The sequence below is a fragment of the Tursiops truncatus genome, chromosome 5 (genome assembly GCF_011762595.2).
Source record: "Tursiops truncatus isolate mTurTru1 chromosome 5, mTurTru1.mat.Y, whole genome shotgun sequence".
NCBI classification, from domain to species: Eukaryota; Metazoa; Chordata; class Mammalia; order Artiodactyla; family Delphinidae; genus Tursiops; species Tursiops truncatus.
The window spans coordinates 29,913,615-29,939,094 of NC_047038.1; the positions used below are offsets into that span (position 1 = coordinate 29,913,615).

General features: G+C 40.3%; 1 protein-coding gene across 4 annotated transcripts in view; it reads right to left on the minus strand.

The window, feature by feature from the left end:
* The window catches only part of EGF (epidermal growth factor), a 96,418-nt gene extending 73,559 nt beyond the window's left edge, over nt 1-22,859 (minus strand). For all 4 annotated transcript variants that reach the window (XM_019928061.3, XM_019928060.3, XM_019928059.3 and 1 more), the window contains exons 1-2: nt 22,733-22,859; nt 326-525 (exon numbers count right to left, since the gene is read on the minus strand). In XM_019928061.3, coding sequence (XP_019783620.1) covers nt 326-525; nt 22,733-22,859 — 327 coding nt within the window. The remainder of the gene's footprint in view (nt 1-325; nt 526-22,732) is intronic.
* Nucleotides 22,860-25,480: the final 2,621 nt, after the last annotated feature.

A 25,480-nucleotide genomic window follows, 5' to 3' on the forward strand; every position in this document is an offset into this window, starting at 1 on the left:
TGAGAACCACTGGAGTAGAAAATAATCATGTAAATAATCTGTTTTAACCATAAAATGGTGATCTGGCTTAATAAACTTACATCTTTTCAAAATTACATTGACATCCTCACTTTCTCCTGTGGGACTTCCAAATATCAATGCCACATGTATGGGCTTGTTCAGTAACATGATACCACAGATGCAGATTAAATAAATACCTACATATGCCAGACACGTATTTGCAATGTAATGTAATTTTTATTTATCTATATGTTATGAATTTGCTATATCATATTTGACAGCCTGTTCAAAACTCCCTCAAATGCCATGGGAAATGGTACTTTACCTCTTGGCTTGTCCCATTCAGAAAAACTCTTTGCAAAAGTTGTCTTTCTAGATCGACCCAATAGATTCTTTCTTCATTGTAATGAAAATCCATGATCATGGATATGCCAGCATCTGCCACCAATTGCTCATGATTAGTTCCTTCTAAGTCAATCCTAAAGATCCTGTTTCCATGTGAGAAAATTAAGAAGGGTGCAGGACCTGCATGGGAAGAAAGAAACCAAACAGTATATTTTCAATGATATTTTATCTGATTAAGACAAAATACTTCCCCATGACAAATAGCACAAGCAGAATTAGGTTTTTGTTTTGTTTTGTTTTTAAATTTTTTTGGTTGCGCTGCATGGCACGGCATGTAGGATCTTATTTCCCCAACCAGGTATCGAACCCGTGCCCCCTGCTTTGGAAGTTTGGAGTCTTAACCACTGGACGGCCAGAGGAGTCCCCACAGTTAATTTTTTAAGTCCTGCTTTTATATTTTAAATAAATACCATTGTTTAGATAATAAAGACTTCCTGTAGATGTTCACAATTAATTTTGTAAATCATTTTCTCCACAAATTGATTGTAAGAAGTGAACATTGACAAATTATGAAAAAAGAAATATTTGAAGAGAAAGACACTTTCTAGCTTAATAATGTTTTTATGTTCAAAAAGAAACTACCTACTGTATTCTATTGTAAAGAGGGTCTGTATGAATGTCCAATTTCATTACGTAAATTGGAAATAAAATTTCAGATATTACTGTTTTGGAAATGGATCTCCCTCCTCTAGTCTTACCTTATGAACAGAGCATCCAGGTTACTGACAAAGAAGAACATGGTGAAACCTAGAGGTCTTGAGCGGAATCAGGAAAAATTGAAATGCTGTCCACGAAAGCTCTGAAACATTTTGTCCCTGTTAACATTGCCCCATAAAATTTACAGCTCCCAGTTAAATTTGAATTGCATGTATATTGCATGGGACATCCTTTACCCTAAAAAATTATTCAGTTTACCTGAAATTCAAAATTCAAGTAACTGAGTGCCCTAAACTTTTATGTGCCAAATCTGAGTAGTGGACCTCAGTGGATCTCTTGATTCCTACAAGGCCTTGCCCTGTATCCTAACCCTATGCCTGGGGTCCCGTCCTGTTCCAGGTGATGACCATCTACCCACTCAGACTCCCAAGTACTCAACACCTGCTTGGGAACCTGATACTTCTCTTTGGAAATCTCAGCAGAAATTATTGGCCGTCCACACGGAGCTTGCTTACAATGCTCCAAGACGATGTCAGGGCACCGTGTCATACTCTGCAGCCACGGTTAGCAAGTGTTAGTTTCCTTGGTCTTTCCAGACTGAGGATGAAGAGGCTTCTGCCATTCTGCCTTTAGATAACTATCCCAGTTAACCACTGGGATGAGTGGGGAATTGCAGAAGAATTCTAACACATTCTCACTGCCCTGCTGGGCTGACTCCGTTCTAATATTAAACCTTAATAACTTAATATGACATAATAAATGTGTTTACTGTTCTAAGGATTTCAAATGATGATGAATTAACATCCTCTTACTTGGGGATTATGTTCTAGAGTCAGAAACATTAGCTCCACTTTAGAGAATATATTGGAATAGAGATACAAGAGAAGGGAGAAGTGTAAGATCGTGAGAGTTTTGAAACAGATGCCTTCATAAGTGTCTAAAAGAATTGGCTCAAATCACTCTTCCCATATCTTTTCCACAGCACAAGACCCCTGGCAGAGATGTGTAGGACAGCCCGTTCTCCATTGCCATTCTAGCTGTAGAATCAGAGGTATCACAGGAGAAATGGAAAGGGCATTAAACTGAAAGCCAGGAGGCCTGGTTTCCAGCCCTGGCTCACTAGTTTCTCTGGACATCTCACAAGACCTCCCCAGCCCATATCAGAGGACTACTGGGGAAAGAAAATGAAATTATAGATATGAAACTAGTTCATTATTTGTGAAGCACTACACAAATATGATTTGCCATTACTAATTCCCACAACCGAGGTCTCCCTACGTAGGGTTGTACCATTGTTCAGGTTTGAACCCGTGGACCGGAATGTCGCTATAACTTATTTCTCTTACAGCAATGTATCACGGAGGAAAGGAAGGCATAGGAAAAGACACCCTAAATAGACAGCTACTAATCTGTGGGCCACAGATTGGGGTGGGCCTGTGGATTTGTTGCCAGGAGTCCTCTCTTTGAAATGTGTATCATGCATCCTGTGTAAACTGAATAGATGTGTCAATACATGCTATTAATTTTCTAATGCATTGATACATTGAGGAGATCAATAAAACATCTGATTCATTCCAAAGTACTACTAAATAGGATTTCGGGTAAAAAAAGGAGAAATGAAAAGCACTAAACATTTTAGACAGAACACAGCATAATGCTTTGCACATAGTAAGTACTCTAAATTTTTTCCTAAATCAATAAATTAATGAAGAAATAATTGTATTTTTTAATTTGTCTGGGCTTTTTACCAATATGAATGAAGACATAGACCCTAGAAGATCTATCAAATTCATAAAAGCAGAATCTATCCTATGGTGGTTATTTTACTAACAACAACAATAATAATAACAAACTTTCACATCCTGGTCTCATTTATCCTTAATACAACACCACGGGCTAGACAGTCCAGATATTACAGTCAATGAATCAAAGAGAAAAAATAAATCTGAAAAACACTTAGATCCATAAAACACAGACCATAGCATTAACTTCAATAGCTTTTCAAAAAACAAATATTTATGAAAATACTAAGTATGAATAATGAATAAATTTTATCTTCAGATTTTTCTCATCCACGGGTGAATCCTAGCATCCAATGTTTTATCATAGCTCTCAGAACTAGAAGACCCTAGACATTACCTAGTTCAGTGTTTCCCAAAACTGTTTGTTCAAAACAATCACACAGGGCTTCCCTGGTGGCGCAGTGGTTGAGAGTCCGCCTGCCGATGCAGGGGACACGGGTTCGTGCCCCGGTCCGGGAAGATCCCACATGCCGCGGAGCGGCTGGGCCCGTGAGCCATGGCCGCTGAGCCTGCGCGTCCGGAGCCTGTGCTCCGCAACAGGAGAGGCCACAGCAGTGAGAGGCCCGCGTACCGCAAAAAAAAAAAAAAAAAAAAAAAATCACACAGGGTGCTCTGTGCGCGCGCACGCGTGTGTGCGTGCGTGTGTGTGTGTGTGTGTGTGTGTGTGTGTGTATCGTTTGCAGATCCCTTCCCTGGAAATTCCATTTCAGTAAGGCCGGGTTGAGGACTACCAATCTGTTTTCTGAACAGACAATCAAGGTGATTCTCATATCTTGGTGAATTTGGAAATTGTAGATCTAGTTCAGATGAGGAAATTCAGCGACGCTTCCCAGAGTCCCACCTACAGTTGATGGTAGAGCTGGAATTAGAACCCATGTACTATCCTCCCCATGCAATACTCTTTCCTGCATTGCTCTGGGTTATGTGTCAAGACATTACGATCTTCATTTTACTTCTGTAACAGATTTTTATTCCACCTCCCTCAAAACACCATTCCTACATTGTCAGCATCATTTTGTGTAAACCAGGGCCTGGGATGAATATTTGTGAAAATGAATTGTAATATGATTTAAAAGAAAGTTAAAGACTTTGAGAATTAGGCCTGGTGAAAGTCATTAGACTGTAGGACACTGGAAATGATAAATAAGTTAGTGTTTTTTCAAACCTGTCAAAGATTCTATAAACACTGGTGTGTGGTACAATCTGTGGATTTGTCAGCAGGGTGTGCATGTTTGAACAGCTAAACTTTCCCATGTCAAAACCCGCAGCATTTATTTTGGGTGCAGTTCAGTGAGAAGGAAGTGCATAGAAAATCAAACATCATGTCTAAGGAATACAAACCCAAAGACAGCAAACAGGTCACAGCAAATCAATTGGAACCTCTGACTTCTCAACCTGGGGATTAGTAGGGGATCTTCAGCAATTAGAAAGGAGTCCAGAATGTTTGGAGCACATTGAAGACCTGGGGCCTCCATAGCACAGAGATCAATTATAAAAAGCAATTTTTGATTGAAAGGGGTGGGGATATGGGTGGCAGAAACAGAATATTTCACAACCATCACCCCTTCATCTGCTCTGAGTCTGGAGCAGCAGCCCCACCCAGGTAAATGAGAAAAGAAATTGACTGTCATCTTTGGGCCTTGGGGGCAAAAGCTCGTGGGACCTGGTTTACACGTCAAGGATACTGGCAAGCATGTTAGCAAGACACACCTACACTTAGTCTTCTCAGGCCAACACTGCCACCTGCCCTCACTGCCACAGGTTTCCTGCTCTAAATCTGGAGGCAGACTGAAGAAGGCTCACAGGACAAAAGAGAATGTGGAACTCTGGACTTTCAAGATTCAATGACACTATGACAAAAGAATGTAGATTTAAACTGACAGGCCTGATGTAAGAAAGCCTGACACCTCCTCACCTGCTCCTACCTAAGCCCCTGATAGGAGTCATTTATTCCTACCTCCCAAGGGGCTGACTTGAATAATATCTGGGTTTTATGAAGTGCAGAAAGTTTTATTTCACTCTAAAAGGCTATCCTCATCTTCTTTTTTTCAATTCCTTTTCCTTTCCCTAAAAGGGCACACATTTACTTTTTGAGCAATCATGGCTTTCTTCTCAGCGTACTCATTAGGGTCAAAATTCAGGACAGGTGAGATAGAAGCCAGCTGACTCAGAAATAATACACTGAATACAAACAGCTTATACAACTCAATAACAAAAAAACAACCCAATCAAAAAATGGGCAGAAGATCTAAAGAGACATTTCTCCAAAAAAGACATATAGATGGCCAAAAAGCACATGAAAAATGCTCAACATCGCTAATTATTAGAGAAATGCAAATCAAAACTACAATGAGGTATCACCTCACACCAGTCAGAATGGCCATCATCAAAAAATCTACAAACAATAAATGCTGGAGAGGGTGTGGAGAAAAGGGAACCCTCCTGCACTGTTGGTGGAAGTGTAAATTGATACAGCCACTATGCAGAACAGTATGGAGTGTCCTTAAAAAAACTAAAAACAGAACTACCATACGACCCAGCCATCCCACTACTGGGCATATACCCTGAGAAAACCATAATTCAAAAAGAGTCATGTACCACAATGTTCATTGCAGCTCTATTTACAATAGCCAGGACATGGAAGTAACCTAAGTGTCCACCAACAGATGAATGGATAAAGAAGACGTGGCACATATATACAATAGAATATTACTCAGCCATAAAAAAAGAAGTGAACTTTATTTATCTGTAGTGAGGTGGATGGACCTAGAGTCTGTCATACAAAGTGAAGTAAGTCAGAAAGAGAAAAACAAATACTGTATGCTAACACATGTATATGGAATCTAAAAAAAACCCCCAAAAAGGTTCTGAAGAACCTAGGGGCAGGACAGGAATAAAGACACAGATGTAGAGAATGGATTTGAGGGGAAGGGTAAGCTGGGACAAAGTGAGAGAGTGGCATGGACTTATATACACTACCAAATGTAAAATAGATAGCTAGTGGGAAGCAGCCGCATAGCACAGGGAGATCAGCTTGGTGCTTTGTGACCACCTAGAGGGGTGGGATGGGGAGCGTGGGAGGGAGACGCAAGAGGGAGGAGATATGGGGATATATGTATATGTATAGCTGATTCACTTTGTTATAAAGCAGAAACTAAAAAAAAAAAAAGTCTGCAAATAACAAACTCTGGAGAGGGTATGGAGAAAAGGCAACCCTCCTACACTGGTGGTGGGAATGTAAGTTGGTGCAGCCACTATGGAGAACAGTATGGAGGTTCCTCAGAAAACTAAAAATAGAATTACCATATGATCTAGCAATCCCACTCCTGGGCATATATCCACACAAGTCTATAATTCAAAAAGCTACATGCACCCCTATATTCATAGCAGCACTATTCACAATAACCAAGACATGGAAATAACCTAAATGTCTATCAACAGATAAATGGATAAAGAAGATGTGGTACATATATACAATGGAATATTAGCCATAAAAAAAATGAAATCATGCCATTTGCAGCAAAATGGATGAACCCAGAGATTATCATACTAAGCAAAGTAAGTCTGAAAGAGAAAGACAAATACCATATGACATCACTTATATGTGGAATCTCAAATACTACACAAATGAACATATCTGTGAAACAGAAACAGACTCATATAGAGAACAGGCTTGTGGTTGCCAAGGGGCAGGGGGCCAGGGAGGAGGGAACAATTGGGAGTTTGGGATTAACAGATGCAAACTATTATATATAGGATGGATAAACAACAGGGCCCTACTGTATAGCACAGGGAACTATATTCAATATCCTGTGGTAAACCATAATGGAAAAGAATATGAAAATATATATATATATGTATAAGTGAATCCCTTTGCTGTACAGCAGAAATTAACACAACATTGTAAATCGACTCTACATCAATAATTTTTTTTAAAATAAGAAATAATACATCTAGAAAGGTGAGCCAGGAGATGTGAACTTAAACTGCTACCAAACCAAAATTGGGTCCTCTTGCCCTGTGCACAGTAAAGCCAATCTACAGACACCAGGTTGTGATTTGAAGGAAAGTGCAGCGTTTATTGTAGGGAGTCATACAAGGAGTCCAGGACAGCTAGTGCTCAGAAACCTTGGACTCCCCCATGGGTTACAGCAAAGCATTCTTAAAGGAAGGTGAGGGAATGGCATCCCAGGCTGTGTGATCAGCTCGCGCACAATTCTCTGATTGGTCAATGGCGAGGTAACAGGGCGGCGTCACAGGGGTTAACGATATTCAACCTTAGGCTCCAACGGGTGTGTGTTGGGGGCAGTGCTGTGTGCTCACGGTCATCAAGTAGTTAATTGCTTCCATTTGGTGGGGGTATTAGCATCTGTAAAACAACTCAGGAAATTGCATCCAATACTGTTATCTAGGTCCTACAAAGAGGAGCTGAAGCGGAGGGGAGGGGGGAGGGGTCTGTCATGGGACGGCCCCATAGGGTCCTACTCAGTTACAAAACCTTAATTCTGAAAGGAAAGCTCTGAAAAATGTGAAGATTGCCACCCTAGTCGCTGAGTGGTGGTAGAAATGAGTCATCTGGAGCAAAAAATAGCCCCTTCCTGACCCTCAGCCACATTCTCATTATCAAGCTAAAGAGAATCCATTACCAGGTGCTCAGGGTAGTACCTGAGGCTAGCAAGTTCTAGAAAATCGTTCTTTTCAACAGAGCCACTCAGAGTCTTTAATGTGCTATTACACACTTTGATTCTCCAAGAAGGTGGGTGGTAAATACCATCAGAATAGTAACAGCCAACATCTTGAGTGTTATCTCTGGGGTAGCACATTAAAGGCATTATTTAATTGGGTAACGTTAGGAGGTAGATGCTCCCGGCATCTTCATTTTACAGAAGAAGAAACTGAAGTTTAGAGCCATTAACTTGCTACAAGTCACATGTCCAATAAATAACCAACTGGGGATTTAAAGCCATGTCTTTCGGATCACAGATTTAGCTTTTAAACATCATGCTTATCCCAGACTGAATTCATCAGGAACTCATTGTTTAGCGTCTTGTAGTTCAGCTCCGTCAAGGAACCCACTTCAGGAAGCTGACCAAAAGGCTGGATTCTCTGCATCCATCCATGTTCCAGGAACTAATTAGAAATTGGGTCTCTTTCAGTGGATTCCTATAATTACATCACCTGGATATTTTTCTATCTAATTCTATAATATGTTGCATTCCATATATAATGTATTCCCTGGGCTCCTTGACTCATGGCCCCCTTTTCTCCATCTTCAAAGCCAGCAGTGTATCATCTTCAAATGTCTCTCTGTTTCCATCGTCTTCCTTCTCCTTTGACATTCTGGCCTCCCTCTCTTAAGGACGCTGGTGAGTACATTTAGGATCCACCTAGATTATCCAGGATAATCACCCCATTTCAAGATCACATTTGTGAAGTCTCTTTTGCCATGTAAGGTCACATTCACAAGGTCCAGGAATAAGACATAGATATATTTGGGGGCCATATTCAGCCTAAAACAGTTAACAATGGTGAACATCTTTTCATGGATTTATTTACTATCTTTATATCCTTTTGTTGAATATATCTGTTTAAATCCTTTGCCCATTTTAAACTAGGTTATTTATTTTCTTATTATTGCATTTGAAAGGTTTTTAAAAAATATATGTTAGATACAAGTCCTTTGTCAGATACCTGTTTTGCAAATGTTTTCTTCCAGCACACAGCTTGTGTTTTCATCCTCTTGACATTGTCTATGGCAGAGGAAAAGTTTCAGTTTTGATGAGGTACCAGTTATAATTTTTTTCCTTTGTATATCATGCTTTTGGTGTCATTTCTAAGAACTCAACTCCAGGACATAAAGATTTCTATGTTTTCTCCTAAAAGCTTTAAACTTTTACATCTTAAATTTAGATCTATAATCTATTTTGAGTTAATCTTTGTATAAGGTGTGTGGTTTAGGTTGAGATTATTTTGCTCGTGGATGTCTAATTGATCCAACATCATACGTTGAAAAGACTATCCTTTCTCTATTGAATTGCTTTTGCACCTCTGTCAAAGATCAAATGACCATATTTATGTAAGTCTATTTCTGGACTTTCTAGTCTGTTCCATTAATTTATGTGTCTATCACTCAGCCTATACCACAGCTCACTATTACTTTTTTTTTTTTTTTTTGGCCGTGCTGTACATGGGATCTTAGTTTCCCGACCAGCCATCGAACCCGTGCCCTCTGCAGTGAAAGTGGACTGCCAGGGAATTCCTCACTACAACTTTTTAAAAACTCATAATAATGCAGTTTTGCAGAACAGTGAATGCTGTCAAAAGGTTCCTGTGCTGTAGGTAATCCTTCATCTTAAGTAAGCATGTTTATCCCTCAGCTTGTCAGCATAAATTATGCTCAATTTTATTTAAAGATTAATGTTACCATACTAAAATGCATTCTCCAACATTAAAAGTTTTTTCCAGATGTTTCTCACAAACACACACACACACACACACACACACACACACACACACACACACACACACACACATGGAAATCACTATCTTGACCTGTCCTCTGAGTTTTGCCTCTGTATTTTCTACTTTCTGCTGGACATTTCCAGTTGCAGATGTCACACAGCCCCAAAGGTCCCTCTGCATGTTAAAAATTGAGTTTATGCAGGGGCTTCCCTGGTGGTGCAGTGGTTGAGAGTCCACCTGCCAATGCAGGGGACGCGGGTTCGTGCCCCGGTCTGGGAGGATCCCACATGCCGCGGAGCGGCTGGGCCCGTGAGCCATGGCCGCTAAGCCTGCGCGTCCGGAGCCTGTGCTCCGCAACGGGAGAGGCCACAACAGTGAGAGGCCCGCGTACCGCAAAAAAAAAATTGAGTTTATGCAACATTCATTTGCATCTATTGAAAAGATTGAATTTAATATACGAGTTCAAAAATTTGGTTTAAAGTTCAATATGTTTTGATATTTAGTCTTTGATAACTGTCATAGACGAAATAGATATTTCACAATTATATCTATATCAAATACAAGAAATGCTTCATTGGCTATATTTACAAAATCACAGAATATGCTTTTTAATTACATCTATCAATTATTCACAAATTTTATTGAATTAGATTAGCAAAATTCTGCCTTCCTGTATTTTAATCAGTAAATGCAAACTAACCAGGTGTTGCATTTTATATTTTTAGCAAGTGGAATTGAAAGGACAAAAATTCTTAATTTAGAAGTTTTTAAAAACAGTTTGGAAAACTCTGTTTACAGGAATTTTTTTTAAGAATGCAGACATGAGAGTTTTTTTGTTTTGTTTTTTTTTGTTTTTTCAGAGTAAATCAGTAAATTGTACTGTGTACCAGAGGTCAGATAGGTGTCACAGAAGAAAAAAAGAAAGAAAAAGAAAAAGAGGGGTGGGCAGTAACAGGATGGGTGGAGCAGGTTAGAACTGTGGTCAGAGAAGGCCTCATGGGGGAAGTGACCCTAAGAAAAGACAGAAGAGCAGGGTGGGCCAAGTAGATATGTGGGGTAAGAGCCTTCCAACCAGAAAGAAGAGCCAGTGCAAAGGCCCTGAGGTAGATGAGAGAGTTTTTAATAAATGACATACTGACATTGATTCAACAACCAAATCACATGACAATAGAAACATTCCCAACATCATCAGTTTTCAAACCACTCTCTTCATCATAAATTTCCTACAATCAGCAAGTCACTTTCTAACTCGTTGTTAGAATGTCACCTTTAACTGGAAGGGATAAAGTTCTGTTGTTTTAGTTACTTTTTGAGTAGCATACCACTGACACCAATTTATCATCACAGAAAAGGTAAAAAAATTTGAAATACTTGTCCCTTTTTAAAAAGAAAAATATCTAACATTTGATCATTGTCATAAGTGCTTTGCTTCCAGATACTCTGCAGGAAGCATGTGGGACAAATATTTTCATGGTTACTCCCCATTCAACACAAAGTATTACAAAGAATCTAGTTTAGTCTTGTTTTTATAGAAATAATGACATCAGCGATGCCCCACTGCACTTTGTGCAAGTCCAGTTTCAGTGACTGTGCTGCCCTGATTCCCTGTGAAACTGTGGAGACTATACTGTAGGGTCTGCTGTCATCTCACCCAAGAACGCTTTTTGCTGATGTTGCAGTAAATGCAGTGGCTCCATTGCCACTGAGTACATGCGTACTATTTTTTTTCACAATATATTTGTTAATATATAAAGAAGTCATTGACTACTGAGAAAATTTCTTCTCTGATTCATCTTTCTTTTATTGGCTTATAAAAAAGTATCTCAGTTCTTTGTGCATTTCATTGTTGAAACAGAGAGGCAAATACAAGAGCGGCTAAGATCACTGGCACTGGAGACAGAATACCCATGGTGACTCTTTACTGGCTCCACTATTAATTATAATAGCTGTGTGACTTTCAGCTCATTACTTAACCTCTCTGTGCATAGGTTCCTTCATCTTGGAAATGGAAATGATAATAGAACTTCATAGGATTATTATGAAGACTAAATAGATTCATGCCAAGACCTTAGAGTTTTCCCTTACATATAGTGAGTTCTCAATAAATGTTCACTCTTAGTCTCTAGAAAATACCATAAGCTGAGATATAGCAGAAACACCTTTACTCTCACTCAAACTGTATAATTTTTCTAATACTTACTTCTTTAAAATTTCAGTAATGCCTTCTGTGAAGTTTTCAGTAGTATTTGCTGACAGAAGAACACATTTAATCTGTCGCCATGTGGTTTTCCATGTATTACTTTAGGCATGTTTTACCACAGCAGGGAAGAGGAAGGCAAGTATTTCACTAATAGTATGAGGCTTTACCTTTTTTTTTTTTCCTTTGGCAGTCCAGACTTGTGAGGGGAGTTTATTTTTACATTGATGATTATAACTCCTGTTTCCAGAGACCACATTAGGCCTAATGACTGAAAAACTTAGGCAACAGTCACAAAAGTTTTGTTATTGCATATTTCAACGTATAGAGGCTTTACCATTTTTGCTGTAATGTCAGAAACCTCAAGGGAGCCTTCTAACTTTTTGTCAGTAAGCTTACAGTATGTAGTCTTGCATATCATAACTTTGAACACAACTGTGAAAATCATAAAGAGTTAATCTTCACATTCTGGATACTAATTCTTTTGTTTGTTTGTTTTCTTGCGGTACGCAGGCCTCTCACTGTTGTGGCCTCTCCCGTTGCGGAACACAGGCTCCACAGCCATGGCTCACGGGCCCAGCCGCTCCGCGGCACGTGGGATCTTCCCAGACTGGGGCACGAACCCGCGTCCCCTGCATCGGCAGGCAGACTCAACCACTGCACCACCAGGGAAGCCCTGGATACTTACTCTTAAACATCTTGCTTGTCCTGATGGCTTCATTAGCTATAACATTTTGAGGCAAATTTTCGCTTGTTTCGAGATTTATCACTAATCATAGTAGTAAGCATAAATCCATTTCTCAGGCTTCCTTCTTGTTAATTTCTCCTTTTTGTCAAATCTGAATGTTCTTATCCCTTATGCAGCCAACAAACAGCTCATTCTAAGAATAAGGGGTCAGCGCTGTTCTTTCCTCATTATCTTCTTGGGCTTTGCATTATTAGCATTGTCTGCCATCTTTACCTCCTCTGCAGGAGGGTTTTTAAGTCACTTGTTAGATTTTGTAAGAGTTAGCTTTGATAAAACCAACTAATATGGTCCATAAGGCATCAGGTAAACTGCAGCCCACCCACACCTCGCCCTCTAAGCTGAGAACCTCACTGTCCCTCAGGATACCCTGGGCATCTGGACCAGTGATGTCATCACTGTCAGTCCAAACACATAACTGATGTTCAATAAATATTTGTTGAATTGATTTGAATTAACTCATAGGTATAATTGGTGTATTTATAAAAGGAAATCTCAGTCCTACTTTCAAAGCGCTTTCAACATAGAGAGCTAGTAAGAGACTTTCCCCACACTAACTTAACATTATTAATACTTTTCAATCGAAAGAAGTAATAAAATCATTACATTGGTGGGTTTTCAACATCAATTGTGGGAGGTAACATGTGCTTGGTATATATTGTAAAATGAGTTGAGGGTCCTGAATTCCAGTTCTCTTAGGAACCTGGTGAGTTATTTCATCCCTCTGCATTTCAACCTCTCATCTGTAACATGAGGCAGTTGGGCTAGATGATTTTGAAGGTCCTTTCTAATCTAACATTTATCAATTCCTAACCCGCCTTTCTTATAGAATTCAATAGTTTCCTTGTTTGCCGCATTTTTGAAAGAATCTTGAGCTTGTGGTAAATTCATAAATAGATGTTATTCATCTTAACCCCTATTTTCTGTGAAATGTTTCCATCTCTCTGCTTCTCTAAACTTCAAGTACCAAATCAATAATGTGTCATTATGAGCTCTAATAAAGGAAATAAAACAATAACCTAAAGCAAACAACCTGCCCCAAGTGACACCAAAAGCTCAACTCTCTGAAAGAAGTCTACAAAATTAATCAATTGATTAAATCTGTAAAAATTTTATTAAATGTACAAAATTTGGTGTTGGTCTCATTTATAACTAACACAATTATCTTCTCCTTTTCCTACCTTTACAATCATGTTCCTCATATTGCAAGGCTAAACAAATATTCGCCTATAGATACTGAATTCTGAATGTTTCTAGACGAACAGACAGAAAGAAAAGAAAATGAAGAAGTATTGGAACTCAGATGTTTCCTGAGTCCAATTCCATTGTTCTTATTATACCACCCTGACCAGTGCTAATTTCTGGGCCCTAGCTGTAGGCATTGCTGTATAAATACAGAGAAAAATACTTCATATAAGTTTCTTGGAATGTTGAAGGCAAATGTGACAAACCCTAAGAATAATTACTTAGAAAAATGAATTAATTGGGGATTTTGTACCATACTTTATCATCAAGGACAGTAACAAATCACAGAGAATACCCCAGATGATTGTTAGGACTTGCCTCATGCCAAGAAACCAACTTCAGATTTCTCTAAGGACTGCTGACAATCTGAAGAAACAGGTATTAGAAAAATTACACAAAGCAAAGGTGTTTCTAATATGTCTTAGCTATGGTATTTGGTAGAGCAATAGCTAATATTTACTGAGAACTCACCGTGTGTCAGGCAAGATCCTAAGCACCTCACATGAATTAATTTATTTAGTCTTCATGACAATCCTGTGAGGTAAGTATTAGCAGCTCATATCAGCCGCATAATTGGACCTTGTCCATTTCAGCCTATCAGAACCTGCCATGCATAGTGCACTGACTAGGCGTGAGAGGACTCCTTCATGCAAAGCAAGGCAACGAGCAAGTGCGACACTGGAACTACCACCTGTCCAAAACAGCTCCAGTTTTTCCTGGGACAAGATCAGTCCACTCGTGTAAAGCACCAACCACAATTCACTCTGTCTAAAAATATATCCTCTGTTTGAAAAATGGCATTCTATTCTGTCTACTGGAAGGAATAAAACCCGGTCATTTTATATGCATCAACACAGTGTGCATTAAAGACGGATATCCATGCAGAAGGTGCTTCTATTTAGCTTTCTGTTCCAGAAGATAACACATCAATGTTGAAAGACAGTCTCCAATCAACCTCTCATGAGCATTACTGGGTACTTTTCAAATGCATTAAGATTCACGATGGAAAGTTTTCTTCACATACCTTATTTTTTTCCTCTTACATGAAATTTTTGCCATGACTCATTAGAATAGCCAAGAAATATAAAACTTTCAGAAACTTTTTCAAATGTTTCCCCAAACATAATAAGACTTTTGATCCACTTAGAGCTTTTAAAATTCTCAACAACATTGCCTCAATCTAAAAGATATACATTTCCACACACCGGGTAAATTAATATTAATGATAGTAACCTTTGCAATTTCCTTGCAAACCAAGGAAAGATTAAATTCCTGTAGTAAACAGAACAATTGCATGCTTCAGGGGGAAGGAAAAAAAACACCAGAAGATCCCTGGTAGCTTCTACCTCTAGGCATGTTTTGAAACCTCATAAGGGAAGGACCCAAAATGAGAGGATTCGTGTCAAGAGCCATATATTATGACAGTGTTGAGTTTGATGGGTCTTCCATCTTTGGTCTGTTTATACAAGGATAGTTTATGGAAGAAGAAAGATCCTTCTTCAAGCTTCTGAAATTTTAACCAGAAAAGCATTAAAGTGAACAAAATAAAATACTATTTCTCAACAGACACACCATGTGCTAAAGAACAAGACAGCTGCCATGAAGTTGTTAGGACTGTCTGTGTATCCTAGCAACAAACTACCCACAAAAAGAACCACCCCATGAATGAAATCCACTTACTACACACAAAGCTAGTCCGTAGCACCCTGATAGGTGTCTCGGAATGGAGGAAGAAGGTAGTGCCTTTCTCTGAAAGGCTTTGTCTATCCTATACTGGAGGGTACTTTGCAATTAAATCAGTGCCCACCATGAATCACTGTCATTCTCACACAAACTCCAGTGTACTAAGTATTCTGGGAAATACTTGGGAAATCCAAACACATTAGCATGGCCAGGCTTGGGAGAATATGAAAATCAAGGTCATAAGTGAAAAGAGATGCACACACCAATTCAAACTTCAGACTTAGAAAGGTCAAGAGGTGATGAGAGCAGAAGTTCCTGCCTTGCATTTGGCTAAAATGACTGCAGTTCTTATACATTAACTAATTTCCAGCATCAAAGGAAAATTTTGAATGATGACGTTAAGGAAAAGATCTCCTAAAGAAAGACATACGTGTATTTACATGTATTATTCCACAACCGCCCTCAGAGGTTAGTTACATCCGCCATATAAAATACAATGTGTTTTCAGATATGGCTAGATCTTTCAAGAAGTATAAAGGTCTCCTCTGTTTAATGTAATTTTTTCTTCTTCTACACCTGACAAAAACATTACACATCCTTTCAGGCCTGGATCTCAGTCATCTTCTTGTTGTGGGTCCCAGCAAATGGGACAGCTGGGGACATGACTGGAGTGATGGTATGCAAAGCTAATATTTGTATTAACATTATTGTTAATAAAGAATCCCTACAAAATAAATCTGCATTCCTGGTTCACGTAATATCCAGGTAATACTCCCTTCATGGTGAGTAGTATTAGCGTTCTAGATGAAAGTATTCACCTGTAGGCAAGAAGTAAATAGACACTGGGGACAATTATGTTTCAATGCTCAAGGTTTTCTTTGTTGCTGTTGTTGTTTTTGTTCCTGGTTCTTTCTTAAAGTTAATTCTAACATTAGAAACTATAACACAGTGAAACTAACATTTTGTTCCCCTAGCTCTAGGACTGCTCAAATTTGGAGTTACTACTAAAACTTAACTAAACACTAAACTGCTTTGTGGAATTTGAGAATTTCTTGAAAAATACTGAGAAATTCCTTGAAAGAAAGTACATTGTTTAAAACTGACCTGGACATTCTGAAAAAGTTCTCCAGCTATTGCAGCTAGCTACTGAGTCTTTAATTTTTTTCCTCAGAACAGGTTTGCAAAACTATTTCATTAAAGTAATTGCTGAAATATCTTAGATCAGGCAATTGACACATATTGGAAAGTCACTAGTTTCTTTTCTGATTTTTCTCCACTATAATCAAAGTGACTAAAAGGTTAAGAATGTTGAACAGATTTTAGAAGACGAGTTTCCCAGGTAAGGAATTTTTGTTTCCTTTCATCTGAGGTCTAATGTTTGATTTTTTAAGCGTCTGGATTAAGAGACAATATATAAATTAATCTAAATAAATTAGTACAATAGAATCTACGGGTCAATGATAAAAATAAGAGAGGAGACATCGTAATTGCTTCGTAATCCAAACAATTTGATTCTCCTAACAGCAGACCACTGACTGGGGAATATTCTGCCTCTCTCATCTTCACCCACTGGTGGCTCTCATCCGTCCTCCTCCCATTCCGGCCACATCACTGTGGAGTCACGGTGCTTGTGGAAGACAGTCCCTCCTACCCGCCACTCATTCTACCATTTCACCTGAAACACGGGACTGGCCTTTTGCTCATTTTCCTCAGCGCAAGTGAGATCAATCTTTAACTTTTAATCAGATCTTCTTTAATGACTAGTGATTAATAGAAAAGAAGAACAACCCACCTTACAATGGTTGGCCAAGACCAGACTTATGAAGGCCTCTTTTCAAGGCAGTGCCCCACCTCACTTCTGACCTGTGTCCACCAGGCCAGAGAAACGGCTCCCCTAACCCTGGAACTCCGCAGCCCCTTCCTAGCCTGAGAGTTCAGGAAAAGTCTCCGCTTCACGTGGCATTCCCACCACCTGGTCTTCTCTTCTGTCTCAAACATAACACTCCCCCATGGTGGAAGGACAGGCGAAAAGATTGGTTTCACCTGTGGCCAGAATTTCTCTTCTGAGAAACAACTGTTTTGTTTTTACTAAAACACTCCAGTGTACTATTTAGAAATTTTTTAAGGTTTTTAAATTATTATTTATAAAGAGAGGTCTAGGATATGATCAAGCAAACAGAATTGGAGGAGGAATAAATCTACAGTGGTTGCCTGAAACGGATGAAGGAGGCCGAGAAAAAGAGGACTAGGTGTAGATCAAGGTCACTGAGAAACAGGGGTGGCTAAATGTGGCGAGAAGCTGGCGCTCAAGAGAGGATGGTGGGTAAGGCTTTTCCACACAAAACAATTACTTAACTTTTAAGTACAAGAATGAAAAACATTTTGTTCTAGTTGTTTGATGTGCTGGATCAGGATGTGACCATGACTTTTTTTTTTTTTTTTGCGGTACGCGGGCCTCTCACTGTCGCGGCCTTTCCCGTTGCGGCGCACAGGCTCCGGACGCGCAGGCTCAGCGGCCATGGCTCACGGGCCCAGCCGCTCCGCGGCATGTGGGATTTTCCCGGGCCGGGGCACGAACCCGTGTCCCCTGCGTCGGCAGGCGGACTCTCAACCACTGCGCCATCAGGGAAGCCCTGACCATAACGTTTTTTTTGCACAAGTCTTCAGTTAAAGTTTGTACCCTCACAGTCCAAGGCACTGGCTCTTTTGAGAAGTGAAACAGGGTGGTGTGGGTGTGAGGTAATGGAGTGTGGGAAAGGGACAGCGCCTGAGGGAAGCAAGGCACACAGTAGTCAATAATTCAGTGGAAGGACCAAATGGACACAGAGCCTTTCCTTCCACATCACCGTCCCCGCCCAGCAATCCTCCAGGATACAGGAGGGAGACAATGAGTTTCTCCAGAACATGAGATGGAGACACAGACCATTTTTATTTAAAAATCCTAAGATACTATGACCCCAGCAGGCCATAGAGCTTTAGAATTTATGAAACTCCAACCCATTCTTAGGGATGTGGTCTGTTCTTCTGGCCCTTATGGCAGAATTTCAGCACAACCCTACTTCAGGAGGGATCCTGGGGCGCTAAGTTAACCAACTGGGGAGATCAATTTTTATTTCTACAATTACATATTCTGAAAAAAGTCATTCACTATAAATAATTCCCCTTTACTTTATAAAAAACTTAGCAACCTTTTTGCTTTTCTTTTCATGCTTAAGTGAAAGGAGCTGAGCTAATAAGGAAGAAGGATGAAGCATTTATTCCATCATTTTACTAGTTCTCTGAAACAGTCTCTCCCAAGCAGGATGTGTAACCACTTCGAGATTGTAAGATGGTTCATTATTGTGTGGAAAGAAAATGTTAGAAATGTTATGTGTTGTATAATGTTCACAGTATCAGTATATATATTATGTAAGTAACTGATAAATAAACATGTGTTTTGGGAACGTATGTCCACATTTTAACTTTTTTTTACAGATGGAATGGAGTTTGGAGACTACTGATGTTTAAAAAAAAAGCCCAACCATTTATTCTATACAAGGAATTATTTCAGATGGATTTTTTATGAAGGCAAATTTGTAGATGACAAAGTAAGAGTCTGAATTTACTTAAGACAAATTACTAGTCCCTTTACTTTTGATGGGAAAAAATTATTTGCTCTACTCTGAAATAAGCAAATAAGTCTCACCTTCCAACTTCTAAATTGAATGTCAAATAAAATGGACAACCCCCAACTAGCCCAAAAATGTAAATTCATTTGAAGAACTAATTTATCATTCCTTTATATGCCCTCTACGACTTTACAAATCTTAGGGAAATTGGTTCCAAACATAAGGAAAAATACATAAGAAATTTAAATACTTTCAAGTGGCTTGTTTTTGCTGTTGTTAAAATCACTACTGGTGAGAAATCTAACAAGCAGACTTACTTTGCACTCAGTGGAATTTTTTATCAGTTGATGTCACAGAAAGGCAAATATTGGAGCTGCAGTTCCGCAAGGGCACTCACTCAAACCAGTATGATACAGTTTTGTGTTTTTAATAAACATTTCTTTTGAGCACAGAAATACAAGTTATGTATGTTGAAATTATTTTGACTACAAATTGTAATGGTATAAAACTGTCATTGGGTTTTTCAATGTGGCATTTTTCCATGTGTAAAAGAAATTCAATTATTATAGAAGAAACTAAGCCATATTTAGAAGATATTACCACTATTCCCACCAAGAAAATGATGTTAACGACAATAAAAATACTAATAGCAGCTAAGACTTATTGAGTGCTTATTACATGCCAGGCTCTGTTTTGTGCACTTTACATGTATTAACTGAGTGGCCGTAAACCCAGGCTGCCCATTATGCCTGTTGAAATCACCAAGGGAGAGTAACAGAAAAAGATGCCCAGGTTCCACCTCCAGAAGGGACTCTGACTCACTCACACCGACCAGATGCTAACCCCATTGGTGGTTCTAATGTACAGCCAGCATTGAAAACAACTACTTCAACACAATCCTGACAACAATCCTTGGAGGAGAGGGTAGTTATCTTCACTTGATACTGAGGAAAATGACACACAGTTCACAAGCAGCAGAACTGGGATTCGAACCCAGGCAGGCAGTTTCCAAACTTTAAGCTCTTTACCACTGAGCTCTACTACCCCTCAAAGACCACAAACCACTGAGTATTTAGGTGATGCTTTTATTCACATGGTATGCATAAAAGATCATTCCTGTAATTTCTCTGCAGTTAGACTATTTTGAAAAAGCTTTTGCATAACTCTGGCTGAAAAAACAAACAAGATTTTGATCATGGAGTTCCTCTGGTTTGCACTTGACTGGGAAGCTGACCAAGCCTTAACTGGTGCTGAAATCAGTGATTTCACTGTTTGCTGCTAAAAGTGACCTCCCCAGTTGGCTAACTAGTGCCCCAGGATCCAGCCTGCAGCCAGCTCTCTGAAGCTTGACCTGTACTTCTTCTTCACTCTATTTACCAAGAAAGTTCATATAAATAATGCAGGTACAGATATAAAACAGGAACAGTTCCTTTTCAACTGCTATTTCTCCTCCAGGGCAAATAGGCTTGAAAGTTCAGAAGCCACTGGCCAGCAGTTTTCCTTACTGCTCTCCTTATGTACTGTAGTTCAAACAAAAGCTAACAGAATACACAGTTGATTAAAAAAAAAAAAAAAAAAAAAAAAGCAGGAGGTGTAGGGGAGGGAAGAAATGAAGAAAACCCAGTTCTGTGTTGTTATCACTTATTTTCTCTGGCTCACAGTCACATGCAAGACGACATTGCATGAAGTACCTGAATCAGACCACAAAGCATTCTTCCTGCTGGGTCAGGCTGGCTACAGGTGGTCTGTCTCAGTGCCAGGGGCAAGGAGAACTTAATTAGAGGAAAAATAGATGATGGTACCATATCTATCTAGAGAGGAGAAATACTGTCCTCTGAAACGCATGGGGCATAGGGTGTGACCCAGGCAGTTAGTAGCTAACAGGAGACCCGGAGTATAAAGTAGGGGCTTTAAACCTGTGACCTGCGAGGAACAAGGGAGCAAAGAGACAGAGTCACAAAGTGGCATCCAGACATTCCACCCTCCGTGGGGTCTGTGCCATGTCACTGCAGTGTTCAAGTAAGGCATTTTGTGATAGGATTTGATCAAAGAGATTTAGCCAAGATATGGAGCCCAGAGGACGTTTATTGAGCACAATCTGCTAGCCTCCGTGGCAGGTGCATTTCCCGTGTTATCTCATGGAATCCACACAACAATTCTGAAAGGGGGCATTATTATTTTTCAGCAATATTCCACTGTAGATCAAGTATTAAGTAGGTAGCATGGATTTGAAATGAGGTATGTTTGCTTCTAAAACCTCTGTTCCTTCCACTCTGTGACACAGTCCCCCTAACTCATTGTCTCTATCCTGGGCTTCAAGTTTATGTCTTCAACCAGCCTCAGTGAAGACACTTCTGAGCCACTGGTGGGGTGGGGGTGGGGGTGCAAGAAGCCTGAGGTGCAGACTCACTTGCTAGCAGGGATCGGGTTGTTCCCTGGGACTCTAAAGCCATGAGTAAAAGTTCATTTTCGTACTATTTTTGCTGTCTCAGGTTCTGCTTCTTGAGTGGCTCCCACTATCTCCCCTCATCCCATGCAGATGGCAGTGCCTGACTCTGGTCACTTGCCAACTACTTCCACCCCAAAGCGGTCCAGTCCACTCGGCATGACTATGTGTAAAGCTATGTCTCCAACAGCTGTGTCACAGGCTCACGAGGTCATTTTTGTCTTTTGTCATTCCCTTTTCATTGCTATTCTTTAGGGCCTTGATTAGCAGACCAGGGAAACACACTCTATTCATTCAGCAAGAATTTATTGAGCATATACTACGAGCGCAGAAATGTTCTAGGTGCTGGGGACATGGAGATAACTAGAACGCAGTCCTTCCTTCCAGTACCCTAGGGCTCTGCTCACCTGTTCCAGTAAATGCTGCCTGGTGACAGGGCCCCGACTTCCTCACTGGTAACTTCCTTTACGGGATGGCCAGGATAGGAGCCCAACAACAGCTGTTTGCCTCAGAAGTGTTCCCTTTATTCCCACTATTTCGTGCTATATTCCAGAGGCTTCTCTTCTGGAAAATTTACTGTATTCCTTCAATCTACCTCTTTTTGGGAACTAGCCCTCTTCTCAGAAGGGCAAAATGCCAAGAAAGGAATATCAGGGCAGTTCATGGTCTGTAATGGATGGAAATGTCTAACTTGTTTGAGCAGCAGGTTGGGAACCCACCGAAGGATTAAATTAAATGAATCGAGGAGGGGGCAGGGGGAAGAGATATTTTTTCAGGCAAAGTCCTTACTCAGGATTGCTATTTTACATTCAGTAGAATTCCCACTCACTCTTGATTAAAAACCCATTTAATATGGGAGGGGTTGTGGCATATTAGCATTTCTTAGCAGTTCCCAAAATTACAATGCACCTGTTACTAAAAACTGGAGCTGCGTCAGAGCTTCAGAAACAGCAGTGAGGGAGGATGGGAAGAGGTTTAACTTGAAACTTAGCTTAACTTTCACAATGATAGAATCACATTTGTGCCCAATTCCCTTCCCATTTTTCACTGGGTGTTAGCAGCCTCTCAGTTCTTAAACAAATTTATCCGAAGGAAGGTATTTTTTTCTTCATGGATTAAGAAACAGTCTCAAAAAAAAAAAAAAATCCGTTTCCCCAGTTTCCCGTATAAAGCTAATCAACTAAGTATTTAATCACTCCTCATGTCAGAATCAAGACGGAGGTTTCTGTGAAATGTTCAGCTAGTTAAAAATGAGACCTATTCACTCACACACAGAAGAACAATTTGAGAGCCATGAATTTTTATAGTTAGTAGCAGATTAGCTCTAACAGCCAGCATTAGAAAACAAAAAGGAAGCAAATATACACGCCCACAGACAAACCAAAAAAAAAAAAAAAATGCCCAAGTATACAAAACGGAATGAACAGGTATCTGAGGGCAGTTCCCGGGAAGACGCGAACTCCTTTTGATGGGGTTACTTACCCACACAAGTAGAATTCCCATTTCCCGAGGGAGAGCCTTCAGGACAGCTCCAGCGCTGCAGTGCTGAGAGGCTAACAAAACTAAATTTAAAAACTACCGGCAACAGAATGATAAGGAACAGCAGCATAATCTCGACGGGCTTGAACTCTCAATAGAAAATAAGCTGACTCTGCTTGAGCATAGCCCGAGCAAAGTGGGTATGTCTGACCCCCAGCGTGGCCACCCGGGTTGGCCTGCAGCCCTGGGGCATCTTTTCCTCTGCTGCCCTGTTGCCCTCGACAGCGTCGAAATGCAGCCTGAAGGGGACACTCCAAGGAAAGATTTCTTTATCGAAGTTTTTGGGAAGCCGGTAAGAAATACCTGACACCCGTATGACAAATTTCGCGGAGTTTAACAGCCATGCACTGGAGGCCTGCCGCGGACTTCGCTGTGACAGGCAAAGCGGCAGGGCCAAGGCTAGAGAAAGGAAAAAAAAAAGGAAAGAATTGGTGGAAAGTTCCAACCACGACCCTTCATGAGGCTGAAAGAAGAAATATGGACATAGGATTCCTCCCCAAACACGGTTTCTCTTTTTGAAAAGTAGAGTGACTCCCCTTTCCTTTTTAAACCTTTTCGGCTCCACCCCTCTCCTTTAGCAACACTTGAGTGAGCCTCTGTTTGCAAATGCGAATGTGGGCAATTCCAGCTACAGGAAAGCATGGACGGTTGCCAAGGAGGAGATAGCTGACTATTCACCATAAACATTCCGGGCAGAACCAGGGGGAGAGCAAGGAAGGGGCCGGGGAGTTGCTCGTGATGTCTTGGAGGTACCTGCTGAATATTGGCTACGTTTGAATATCTGGAAGGATGGAGACCAAGTTAAACCACGTTGTATAAATCAGTGGTGAACAGCACGGCTGGTAATGCAGACTTTAGAGCCATTGATCACTCACCTGAGCGGTATTAAAGAAAAATGACCTTCAGCTCATTATCTGAACGAATGTCAACACCCGTGCACATTCCTGGAGCTTAATCTTTCTCCCTCCTGTATATTTTATAGCGGAATTTGAAAGATTATTCTTTCCAAATCAAAGGGAAATCCCTGACGCCAGATGAATCGCTACAGTATGCACAGACACCTTTTCTTTCAGCAGGACCATAATAAAACATCGTGAGGGGCCAGGAGTGCAGGGAAAGGAGGGGATTGTTATCATAGAGCAGTGTTGGAAAAACTAAGCTAATAGCACAAAATCTGGGAAGCACTGGAAATCCAGCATAGCTGAATGCTGTTCCTTCTCAGATAGTTTAAGCTATCTTTTCACATCTCAGTGATAGAAAATAAAAGCTGCAAGTGTGGAATAGCTGTCTCCTCGACCACTTTCTACTTGGAACAGCGGCAGTTATTTCTTCAGGAGTGCACCCAGGACCCAGAAATATCCAGCTCGGGCAAACCATTTACACCAGATTTGATGAACAATGGAAATTTCTGCCGATTTATTTCATCCTGGAAAACAAGTTTTCATTTAAGTTGCCCAGAGGTAGTGTTCCCAGTGCTAGTCAAAATGTAGATAAAGCGATAGTCACAAAAATAACAGTCACGCTGGTGAACACCCCTTATGGAGAACGGGAACGACTCCAAGCCTTTTACTCATGCTTAATTATGTTCTCGTCATTTTCAAATACTGGGTCACTTTTCTGAAACAGCTAAAGTCAGGATTCCTCTGATTTCTGCCGGCCTCTGCCAGGCAGCTCTGACCCCTTACAGGAGAAACAGACCCTAGGGGGCAGCAGAAGTCACAGGGGGTGGGGGTGGGGTTACATGGAATATTCCATTGCTTTCTGGACTCAGACTCAAGACTCAGAATGAATGTCCTACAAATACCCTGCACAGAGTTACTAACCTTGTTAATGAGCTTCCCCTCCAGCAAATGCATTGCCGGTGTCACAGGTGACAGCAGTAGAAGGAGCTTGCTTAGAGGACAGTCTATGTTAGTGGAGAAGAGAGAGGAGAATAACATGAACACAAATATGAAATAACCCACAAATATATTCTATTTGGATTTTGAACCTCTCATATTATTTTTGTTGTAAAAAATCTTGCTTTCCGAATTGCGGGTCACTTGGGCTAATGTGGTCATTAATGTTGAGCATAAGCCCCTTAGGAAATGGTGGAGTCAACACGGGTATGGTAGATGCTGAGACTAGTGACTCATGTTAAAGGTCAATCCCAGCTCATCCAGAGACAACCTAGGGTTGCCCAGATGGCAAATACATAGGACAGGGGCTACCACCTAGAAAGGACATCCAGAGATATTTAATAAGTCCATATTCTTATTTCTAAATAAAACTGGACCTCTCCTGGACAAATGAACATCCTCCTTATTTTAAAGTTGCCTAGAAATCTATTGTAGCTTTATGGATTTGAGCTGCCTAATACCTTTTAGTTTCTGGGATTGAGTCAAATTAACTAATTCATTGATTAATTACAGAGCTCTATGTGATAGGACGCTGTAGGGAATACAAGAAATAGAGGTCATGGTCCCTAAATTCAAGACCTTGTTGAGGTTGATGAACCACCACAACAAAGAAGAGTCTATGAGTATGAACTAATGAATGACCAGTCACCAAGTATTCTGAGGGTGTCAGGAAGAAGGGGAACTGCACAAACTATGTGGACCAGAGCATGCAGCAAAGCTTTCTGGATTAATTAGGAAGCCTCAGACGGGCATGGAGAAGGAGGAATGCCATGCTGACAACAGGATTTGTGAC